This window comes from Strigops habroptila, chromosome 4 (genome assembly GCF_004027225.2).
Source record: "Strigops habroptila isolate Jane chromosome 4, bStrHab1.2.pri, whole genome shotgun sequence".
NCBI lineage: Eukaryota > Metazoa > Chordata > Aves > Psittaciformes > Psittacidae > Strigops > Strigops habroptila.
This window is the reverse complement of record NC_046358.1, coordinates 70184095-70196326: the sequence shown is the minus strand read 5'-3', so window position 1 is coordinate 70196326 and position 12232 is coordinate 70184095. Positions and strand designations below refer to the sequence as shown.

General features: G+C 35.3%; 1 protein-coding gene across 7 annotated transcripts in view; it reads right to left on the bottom strand.

The window, feature by feature from the left end:
- The window catches only part of SNX29 (sorting nexin 29), a 128247-nt gene that overhangs the window by 79360 nt on the left and 36655 nt on the right, over positions 1-12232 (bottom strand). For all 7 annotated transcript variants that reach the window (XR_003990809.1, XM_030481410.1, XM_030481409.1 and 4 more), the window contains 2 exons: positions 11347-11429; positions 7165-7271 (listed from right to left, as the gene is read on the bottom strand). Coding sequence is in view for 6 of the 7 variants with exons in the window: in XM_030481410.1 (XP_030337270.1) it covers positions 7165-7271; positions 11347-11429 (190 nt within the window). In the remaining variant the exon portion in view is untranslated. The remainder of the gene's footprint in view (positions 1-7164; positions 7272-11346; positions 11430-12232) is intronic.

Genomic DNA, 12232 nt, shown 5'->3' with positions numbered 1-12232 from the left:
ATCACTATTACTGTTATTATCATTAAGAGTACTAAATCAGCTTTAATTTACTGGTCTGGGGTTGTTTTGTTTTTTTCTTATCAAGCATTTCTGTTGCACTTAATCCCATAAGAAAAACTAACTTCCCAGTCTTGTAATTAGACTCTTCACTGACGAGTCCTGATAAAAATCAGAACATCAGGATTTCCACATTATCAATTCATGATCCACTATGTGTTCGTTTCTCAATTGTTAATTCAGCATCAGCATTAATAAAAAAGGTTCCTGACTTGAAACACTTGTTAGTAACTAGTAAGCTCATTTTGCCAAAACAAAAGATATCTAAATGCACATGAAATTCTGCATTACAACTACCATAGTAGGTGCTACTTAGCAAGTACTTTTGCTTCATACATTACAAACATCTATGCACCAAACAAAACTGCCAACTTTACTAGAGAAAGTAATAATACAATACCACTAACCCTGGTTAGATTGTTTTCCATACTAGCTTAGCCACTCATGCCAATTCAAAGCAACTGGTGTAATATTTAGAAATATCATAAGCCCCTCTCTGATTCTGGTTTATACTGGCAGGACACTGTTAATCACAGAGAGCCTGGGCTGGGAGGCAGAACTTCTCTGTATTTCACCTACATAAAGATGCAGGATGCTACCAGTTGCAAAACCACAGAGAAAAACCCTTGTGCTGACAGTTGGGTGATTGGTGATCAAAAGCAATACACATATTTATGAATGGAATATAGTTCCCATATTTGATATTATGTTGGATTTTTGCAGTGCCTGTCTCAATTACCAGAACAAAATCCAACTCTCTGTTGTAATACCTGACTGTCTTGTCTCTAATTTGGATGTCCTTGAAATAACTTTCTACTTGCAGACTCAATTAATATGTAAATTCAACAGCTCTCTCAAAACACTGGAAGTAATACGAAAATTTATAAGTCTCCCTAGCAAAGTTAAATAATAAAAAGAGAACTTAACAGCAAATAAAACAGCAAATCACTGTTATACATTATCAGATGGATAAATTGGCAGGTTATGTTACTTGTGAAAATCAGTTTTATTAGTAATTTGTCAATTATTATTAGTAATTTTTCTTGTCAAAAAAAAAAGCATTATCGTCCCAGCAAGCCAAAAGGAGTGGTGAGATATACTTTTGAATAACAATACTAATTTAGGTTCCTTTAATTTTTCCTGCATCAAGGTCTGCTAAAAACAATAAAGAGGTCTACTTATAATTAAATCCTTTCAGTTACATTTTATGTAATCACACCTTCCTTTATTCATTCCACACTGAAGCTTAAGCAATAATTTTCCCTACTGGGACTACAATCTTCTTCACAGTTGTTTTTCTCCATGACAGTATGTTTAAAGCACACAATTAACGCACAATTGAGCTAAGTTTCCCTTGGCGAGATGATAATTCAGATTTGGTCTTGGTCCTATCATGAAACCTGAGTAAGAGCCCAAATCCTTAGCATGAAGTTGCATTGAGGCTAGCATAAAATATTGAAACTGCACCCTAACAGAACTCTAAAGACCTGTTGTCAAAGAAAAACTAAGTCTGGTCGCGCTGCCTGGCAGCTATCACTGCAGCTATCCTGCCCTGCAGCACCACAGCCAAGAGCAGTCTCCAGGCAATGACATAGGTTAATACCACTTCATGCTCCACAGCAGAGGTCTAAGCTGTTGATGCCATTTTCAAAAATCAACATTCTTCTACACTTTTCCCCAACAGAAATAAAGCCAAAGGTCTTCAAAAAAGAGCAGGTATCCTACTAAAAAGTAATAATTCCATTTTGCTACAAGTAAAAACCAGTAAGTCTCAAAATGGCAAACAGTTCACACAAATCGATTGATACACCCAGAAAATGCTTGGGCATTGCATTCTTTTTCAAAACTTTCATTTTGTATTCTGGGTATCTCTATCTGCAAGCAAGTTATTTGGTTCAAGGCAGACTGAAAGATCCATTCAAGAATAGGACTGGTTTTGGTTCTTACGGTTTGGGGTCTTTTTTCACTTTGTGATGTGGATTTTGGTTTGTTTGGGGTTTGTTTGTACTATAGCTATAGAAGGTAAGCACAAGTCACAATTCATCAAAACCAGCAAGAAGAAAATAAGCTGTAGCTTTCAACTCAAAGCACATGGGGAATTTTGCACACTAGTTGAAGTACATATTACAGTCCTTGTACCGTACCATGTACGGTACTAACCAGCGTTTACTGAGATTAATCCTGACATACCAAAGAGCACTAACACACTGGACAAGAAAAACACTCCTCTGGCAAGAGCTGTGCCTGGCAGAGAAAAATGAAAGTCAGCAAAACCAAAATCAGATACAGAGGATAATGAGTTTAATAAGAGGGATAAATTAAGTGTTAGTAAGAGGAATAAAAAAAAATATGTCTCTAGCGGCTGCATCGTTATATGTATCCTCACAGCAAAAGCCAAAGCCTAAGACAACAGATCTAAACCACAATTATCTTCCCCGAGATCCTTTTAACTTCTCATTTCACATTGAGAGAAAGGTTTCACCTCATCTACTATGCTGAGACAGCTCTTCTGAATTGCAATTCATTATCCCTCTACTAGGATTATCTTCATGAGCTAACACAAAATACTTGGAACGTACAACCAGTATCCACAAGGATTATCTGACATAAGCAATTTAGTACAGAGGCACAGTTACAATCAGGAGACTACATCTGATAAGCATTCCATAGCCTGCCTCCAAGAGACCACCACCTGGAACTAAATCGATATAATTATCGGATACTAAAAATCATGGACTCAAAAAAAAAGTCATTTCACAGACCACAAAACATTATCTAATGTAAATCACTATGGTTTTTTTTGTTTTTCAAGGAAATACTGACAGACTGATGTGTACCTAGCAGGCTTGACACTAGACCAGGTATTAACTGTCCTCCCATAACTCGCTCATATCCAACCACAATGGCACAAGTTTTATATTGCATGTTTTAGCTACACAAATGCAGTTGTGGTTCCATGCCTAATCCAAACCAACTGGTGAGCTCAGCTGACTTGACAGTGACAAATCCAGCATTTATTAATGATTGTGGAACTACAAAAGCATAATAGAAATTTCTTTTCTTCCTCATCACAGTTTTCTCCTTGTTGTCCCTCATATGCCATGTTGAGACTGCAATAATAAAAGACTTCCTACCCCATCAGACACACTTCTGGGCTCCAGCAGTCCATCTTGGGAGAGGGCTGCTTGAAGTCACATCGATCTGTGGTTTCACTATTCCACAGATATTAATTTGCTGTCACTGATGCCTCTGTTCCTAAGCTTCTAACCTTCCTTTTTCCTTTAAATCATGATAACACAGTTAGGGAACACATCCAGCAGTTGTTGCCATCCTTTAAGATGCACTTTGGTGTTTGATGCATCTAGACTTCTACAATATGGAAGTCTTCAGCAGTGATCACAAGATCATGCATGGTATGCAGATATTACCAAAACTGCTATATCATCAAACTTCCCCACTTCAAGATCTTAATTCAGGACATAGTAAAGAAATTCATTACACTATATTGTTACCTGTTACGCTAAACTAAGAGACAATTCTACAAAGATGCTGAGACTTTCTGGCAAAGCTTCTAGTGACTTAAGATCCATCCCTTCCCTGTCCAAGGAGCTTACTATTGAGATTTTGTAACAAAAAAACCAAACAAAACTCATGTACTGCTTTATGAGCAAAACCAAATTCTCACATTTGAAAATCCTCCAATATTTAGAAACTTTCTTTAATTATCTGGTAGCATATGACTAAAAAATATCTTAGTAAAAATAAATCTGAGCACAATTAGCCCTTAAAAAAAAGACTCATTGAAAGGTCACATTTAAAAGCATTTAAAAGCCATCTACCCAACTACAATGACACATGCTAGATTTTGTTCTCGTGTATTTTTTGCTGACTCAAAAAAAAATCCCTCATCATAGCTTAAAGTCGTTTGAGCACTTTGAAATGAAACTGAGATTAAAGTTCAAAATCTAGAAGGCAGTTTGAGTAAAAATAATCAGTAGTATGCTTTTGAGGCCTCAGGATGCAACTGGTTGACAAATTCCTTGTTTGACAAGAGAGAACAGAAGGCATGAAAATTCACAAAGTGAAACTCTTCAGAATGGTGAAAGCCTGGCTTAACAGCCAAAATTACCTTTCACAGGACAAAGTGATTCATATCTTGAGTTCACATGATCAACAAATGCACCTCCCACAACAGAAAAACAGTTTCCCAGCCTCACATACCAACTGCTCAGAGATCAATTTGTCAGGCATAAAAATACAGCAGTACGCTTACCACATAAAGAGTTACGTCTGTGAGCTTTCGGAAAAGGTACACAGATCTTTTCAAGTTCATTAAAAGGCAAACTGCAGGTTTCTGTGGAACTTTACTTTAAAACCTGAGCAATTCCTAGTTAACTTATGTAGAGATGTTTCTTGTTTCTACAAGAAAAACCTTGGAGAGTTGGAAAGGATTATTTAACTGTTTGGTTTGTCTCCAACATTCCTGTAAGAATCAGTGTTTCTGCAGAGGAACAGAATCACAGACGGGTTTGAGTCAGAAAGGACATGAAGATCACCCACTTCCAATCCCCTGCCACAGGCAGGGACACCTTCCACTAGACCGAGTTGCTCTAGGCCCCATCCAACACTGCCAGGGATGGGGCATTCAATAAGGGATTAATATAGTGTGATACAAGTTTCAGTACATGAAAAGCTTGTTAACTCCAGCAGAGGAGCCAGTCTCCTCATTCACTAGTCTGACAGGAATAGTCTGTGCCAGAAAACCAAAAATTCAATGCCATTTACTGAGTCTTTAACAGAGCTCTCCCATAATACCATTTAGTACATCATGAACATAACCTACGATTTAACTTTGAGGAAATGCTGGTTAAAGTCCACCACTAAAATTACTCTTATAAAGAGAGTACAAAATTACCAAAGCTGAAACTGCAAAGAAAGTTGATGTTCTCTCTAATGAGACGTTTACTACTTCATCACTGGCCTACAGCCATGATGATTTTAAGCACACTTTATTATTCATGGCTTGAGAGTTGTATAAATCAACCTAATTTCTCTTCTAAAATAAAATAGCATTCTAGTCCCACAGCATATGACAATGGAAAACATACAGGAATTGCTAGAGGTATCCCAAAAAGCTTCAGATTTGGGGTTTAGAAGAAACTGTGATAACTACATAGATGTTTCACCACTATTTCTAAGGAAATAAAACATTAAAAAGATTATGCAGAATTGTTACAAAAATTTCTCTACTACTGTTTTAAGCATAATGTTCAGTGAAAAGTTTCTTGAAGTTTCTTTAATCCTTCAGAATTTTTGTCTTTTCTTTATCTACTTGGTTAAATCAACTGATTTACCGATTGTGAGTTAAGAACTTCGAAAAATACAAACTTTTACAAAGATGGTAAGAAACTGAAAATTCCTTCAATATATTATTAAGAATAATTTTCAATGGAAAAACAGAAACCCAAAATCTCTAATTACTCAGCAGAACCACTCTTTTTAATCTCTTGACAGCTAGTCATTTCTCTGCGGAGAGACTTCAAGGTCCTGATCAGCTACCAAGAAATTCAAGGGAATCTTTGTCCTCAGTTAAAATAGTCTGCTGGGGACGAAATAACAGTTACCAAACTGCTGAAGTCAGAACATGTTTCAGACCCCATTCTAGCTGAGTGGGACTGCCAGAACAACATTCAAGAGTGGTTTATATCCTCGTCCTAAACTTGGAACACAACACAGGTTATCCTTTGAAAATAAGACTTCATATCTTTTGTTTATGGACAGAAAAGGAGTAATGACTTGGCGAATACACCTGGATTATTACAGGGGTTACATCCTACACTTCAAGTATGTGAAGACATTGTTACACAGTAGGAAGTGAGATTCAGATGCAGACCTCCTCTTCCACACAGTAGGAAGTGAGACTCAGATGCAGACCTCCTCAGATTTGCAACCAGGTTTTCCAGTGGTTACATCCCCTGCTGCGCTATCAGAGCTGCTGCTAACACTGTCTGCCCCAAACTCAGAAGTGTTAGCAACAAATTCCTGAACATGCAAAACACACTTAGTAGAACTAAGGAGGATGCTTTTAAAGCTGAAAGAGATTTTACCTGTGGTCTTAATTAAGATATTCTTTTGATAGGTACAGAACAGAGGAAAGGAGTCAGAAGAACCCAACCAAAGGTATGCATTAGGGAGAGAATTAGTTTCACATGGTCCTATGAGAAAAGGATAACCAAGTATAAATGTTTTAGAAGAATTGTATTAATCTCTTTGATGCATGACCTGCATTTTTAGTCATCTTCATGTTAATCAGTTAATATGAGTATCCCATTTCAGAGTATTTTGGGCAAGAGAAAGAGAATTGTTTTACTTTTTATAAAAATGTTCATTTAATATTTAATAGGAGATATGGGTATTAGATATTAAATTTCATTACTTTTGTCTGGAAAATCATCTGTATTTAAATTTAGGATGAAACCCTAATCTTTTTTCCTTTTATTTTTTTTCTTTAATGAATTTTACACTAGTCTTAGAAGTGAATCTTGCTTTAGGAACTTTTCCTAACATGGTCATATCCACAGAACTAGTAGCTTCCATCACCATTTCCATACTGCAGCATTCAATAAGCTATATGGTAAAGCAATACAAAAATGAAACACAGTTTGGCAATCAGAAACCATTATGAAAGCACAGAAAAAGCTACAGATTTCAGAATGTCCTCATTTTAAAGCTCAACTGACACAACAGCAATGCCTGTAATTATGTACTGTAACTTATACAACACCTCAAACCTGCTTTTAGCTTCACTATCACCAGTTACAACCTTAAGGAACCTATTTATTAAAACCCTCATTTTAATATTGAAGTATAATGTGTACTCTTCTTAGGAAAAGTATTTTTAATTATCTGAATCGCTTTAAATCTGCTTTGAAGTTGAATTAACACATTTGTATTTTAACCACACGAGACTGAAAATTAAACCTTTCTTTTTCTAAAAAAGAACCAAAAAAACAAAACAAAAAACCCCAGGCTAATAGGGGGGGAAGGGAGAGAGAAATGTCATGTTACAATTATGATTTCACAGAATTTGTGCAGTACAAACTTTACCTCAATCAATTTTCTTTCATAAGAGCTGGCTAGTTCCTCATTGTTTTCTACTTGCTTTTGCTCTGGCATAGGAAATTCACCATCAGTACTCCAAATGCTGGGCAGAACTAAAACAAAGAGATACCATGTTAAATTACATAAACATCTAGGACAACCTGTCTACAAGTAATAGTTCTAAAAACCAGCTGTTAGAAGTATCAAAATAGTATGTAATATTAAACAGTATCACAAGTACTAAAATACAAATGCTGCAGGGAGCTTTCTTGTGAGCAATATTTAGACAGGTACTCTCTACAGGGAAAAAAAAATGCAAACTAAAAGCATTTGGCTGTTCTGTGACTACAGCTATCTAATAAGTGTAGGTAGTAACTGCAATTCCTACCCAAAGCCTTGAAAAACTAAGACTAAGCTTCTCTTTTATGTCTTTTTTCTACTTTTTTCCAAAATATCATTTCATACTATGTGTACAGACTATTTACACATAACAGAAATTACAGAAAAGAGGGCTGGGAATTTAATGGTTTTGCATGAAGCAGAATCAGCTGCAGCTCTTTCATTCTTGACAGTTGTCAGATTTATTCCTAGAAACCTCCAATAATGGAGATTTCATGCTTCCCTGCACACTCTATTTAAATTTAAGTATTCTTCTCAGAAAGGTTTCCTTGATAGTTAATCAAAATTCCTTCACCTGCCACCTAAGCCCATTACTCCTTTTCTTACCTGAAGTGAAATGAAAACTACAGTTCATCCTATTCCTGTTCCTAGCTATCATTTATGTATTTCATGATCACTTTAAGACCTATTCTAAGCATGTCTCCTCCAAGTTACACGAAGTCCAACTCAACTTTTTCTCACAGATCATGAATTTCTACAAAAACAAGTTAGCACTTCTAAAGTAAACAAGCTCTAATAAAAGAGAGGTTTAACAAATGCCTTCATCATTTCTCAATAGCTAAACTATATATACGACCACTATAAGGTAGATACAAGACACCATAATTCAGCTGACTAAATACTCTTGAGCCTGGGAACTGATTATTGCTTCAAGAAGTGTATATATATATATATATGTTCAGAACTTTATTTTTTTATGAAGTGAATTTTGAAAGCTATTTTCAGACCTATTTCCTGTAAATCTTGCTTGTTAGCCAGAAACTTCTAAGATCAGCGTTTTCATATGTGTAATGTTATTATATCTAAGCAGGTTTGGAAAATGGTCCACATCCAACTCCTGCTGATGGCTGCGAAAGCAGGATGCTCATTTATTTAATATTTAAATACAATATCAAACTGCTTAGTCTATGGCAGTGATCACTCATTTGAAAGCTGGTCTGATATTCTGAACTCGACACAGTTCTGACTCTTGGGCAACTTATTTATAATCGCATTTGCTTTTTTAAGTCACTGCAAGGCAAAGTATTATGCTGCATTTCATGTATTATTTTAGGAAACTATTTAAAAGCCACACTCAATAGCATCTGATCTGATTATTGTAGCAAATGAAGATTCTTCTCTATAGTCATAAAAACAACAGCAGAAGCTCAATTTATTTGGACTCTTTCAAAATAGTTTCACAGAAAGTCTAATAGCATTCTAAAATCCACATACATTTAAGCCTTTTAGTTTGATACCATTTGGCAGAAGATTAATCATCACTGAAATTCCTCATCGTAACAGAGGGCAGCAGTGAAATTAGTTGTATGCAACAGTTTATGCCTCCCTGATGACGACTGTCTCCTAACATTTCATCAAAAGGGGACAATGGGAGTTTTCCAAGTTCAAACAGATCAGAACTCTGACATGCAAAGCAAGTTACAAGAACCTTAACCTAGGAGTGTGTAAATTAATACATAGGAAACCAACAAGAATTTTAGCCTAAATTGACAAACGTAGAGAAAACCGTAGTTTCTTCATCCTATTTCCTTCCCAAAATCACCACAACCTCAGACCACAATAATAAAAACAGGTCTTGTAAAAAAACTCCATTATCCTTTTAGGCATTTCAGTTAATTACAAACCAAATTATTTAAGTTGTTACTGTCATTTTTAAGTTATACCATAATTGGAAATCAATAATTTGCCTTAAGTTACACAATGATAAATGTGCTAAAAAATACAAATAGCTCTTTCTAATAATACAAATATTCTTAATTGTGAAGGCTCACATCTGAAAAATATGAATGCCTATGATGAGATACTGGAAATTATCTATGTAAATCATGGGTGCAATAGTGTCTATAAATCTGGTAAAAGAAAAGACTTTCTTTTGTTTCACTCTCCCTTTTTGAAGTGCATCTAAATATATCAGTTCTCAGAAATTGTTTATGTGCTTAAGTACTTTTTTGAGTCAGAGGCCCAAGTACTACTAAAAATTCAGATAAATCTCTCATGTCAGCTAAGGGGAAAAAAATAGTTTTCTAAAAATACAATGTGTGAAGTTAGGATATAAGAAAAATTATTACAAATAGTGCATGCAGCTGCAATTTATTCTGGTCACCAATGATAAATATTACAGAAAGTCACTATGAATTGATTCAATAGCCTTTGACCATAAAGCATACATGTATTCATTTTTAGAAATGTTGGTACTGTTCCTTCCCCCTTTTTCATCTGTAAAATCTGACCATCCTACTCTGTTTCTATTCTTATCACTCACTGATTTGCATAATTTTAACATGGCAGAATATAGCCAGCCTAGGAATACTTTTTTTCTTTCCCTATAATTACACTCATCATGCAAACTGTCAGTATGTAATGAAGGATAATTTCTGCTATTATAAGAAGCTTAAGCGATGGTTTTCGTGAATAATTCTTAATCTGAATCACTACACTCCAGCAAAGTCGGAAGTAAATACATGTGTTCTCACTAACAAAAAGCCTTTTAAGGATGAATGAAGTTTTTAAACTACAAATAAGTATAGTGACTAGCCCTTAAGAGCAGAACCAATGTGGTATTAATTCATACAGCCACTTATACGGCCACAATATTAATAATTAGGAGAGAAATGAATAAAAAGACAGATGGTGCCACTTTCTGAAAAGCCACCTCCTCTCAAAACACCTTCTACAGGCAGCAGAAATACAGGTCCACCAGAAGATGATTCAGAATCAAGACTCCAATTCATTCTGTCATAGACACTTCTGTCGCACTGACCACTGAAGAAAACCAGTAACACTGCTGATAACTAGTCATCTTTCAGATATAAAATCTGCTCATTAGAGTCAGAGCAACTTAGCAAACAAAGCAAAATGTCTGGTCTATTACGTCTACTTCAAACAGTCTGCAAATACTTATCTCCAAAACAACACTAACAGAATAATATAGATACTAATTTTTCCTCTCAAATTATTCTCATGTTCTAATATCACATTAAGTGACAGATTACTTGTTTAAATAAGAAACTTCCCAGAAAAAGCTAAGACCACCTCATCTACCAGAAAATGCTCTGTAAAAATAAGTACAAAAAGTTACATCAGTATTTTCTCAAAAGGAAAAGGTATCAAAGATGTTATTTTCACTATAGGAAGATACTACTCTACCATAGTTTGAAGAGATGAATAGCATTTCTAATTATCTCTTGCTAATCCTGCTTCCATGTAAATGATTTCATTTGTTTTCGCAAAGACTCACCAAGGAAAGGCAAGACTTCTTGATTGTTTCTACTCAGCAGTAATTTAATAGTGTGCCAGCACATAATATTCTTATTGTTTGATCTCAATCTGCATTACAAATTGTTCACAAACCAGCAAATAGCCCACTCAGAGATGTGTCAGGGACAGTTCTCATGGGAACAGAACCCTCATCTTTTCAGATGCTGATGTTTTCCAACAGGAGGAAGGCTGATGTCACACCAGGTAGCATGTGGAAGTGTGAACCATGTGTGTCCCCAGATGCACTAGGATTGGTTTGCATGGCTGAAGTGTTGGTTACGGACAATGCTTTGCACAGGACAGGGTGGTTGGTTATCTACAGAGATCCATTCCAGGATCAATCAGGAAAACCAGAGACATGCCTGCCCACTGGTTAGTCTTTCATTGTCAGTTTTTATACACAACCAGGAGTCACTTCCATTATTTGGTTACTATTCCTATGCCTCCAATAAACACTGTTTCAATAGTAGCATACAGAAAAACAAGCCTTGTGCATGGATTATTTTCTTTTATCCTTTATTTTATCCTTACCTTCCACTGTTTGACCTTCTCTTCTGAGCATCTGGACAGCTCCTACATATTTCTTAAGTTGCACTTTTAGCACCTCATTTTCTCTGTTGATAAAAAGAATAAAAAAATACGGTTGTTTTCTCAAAATAGATAAAAGCCACTTTCAATGGAAACAAACATACAATGTGTCATAATAAGCTTTATCTGTGTCATGAAGATGATAGAAAACCTTACACATTAAATAATACCTGAACAGCAGAGTTCCATATAAGAGGTCACATAAACACATCAGAGAAACAGATTATCTCATAGTCAGAAATACAATTGTTTAATTTAGATTTTCTATACTATGGTACATTGAAAGGCAGAGAAATTATACAGTCTAATGTAAATCAACAGTTGAATAAAAAATTAGGGTGTGATATTACACAAGGAAATTTAGAATGGCCAGTATAAAAGTAGATATCATTTTACTATTTGTCCACATATTTAATGTCGAGCAAATAAGTATTCAGCTTTAGAAACAGACTTGATTGCTGTAAGAAAATGCCAACACTTCAGCAACAATGTTCAAGGCAAAAGTTTTCCACACACCAATCCTAAATGAAAACCATAGGAGAAGAAATTAAGTTAATCCCTTTGACTGTCACATTTCAGTGACTGTCTCACTTTTCTTTGGAAAACACAGATATTCAAACCAGCTACTATCATAGCTTCCACCTAACAACATTAAGCACCTTAGTTTATGTTTGGGGGAAATAAAAAGGATTCTAATCAATGGAATTTTAAACAAATTTGACGAGATGTCTGAAAATTCAATTATCTACCTAAGCCCATTCAGTTAACCAGAAGTGATTATACAGAAGAAATATAACTAAAATGAGAGTGAATTGAGACAACTTTTACT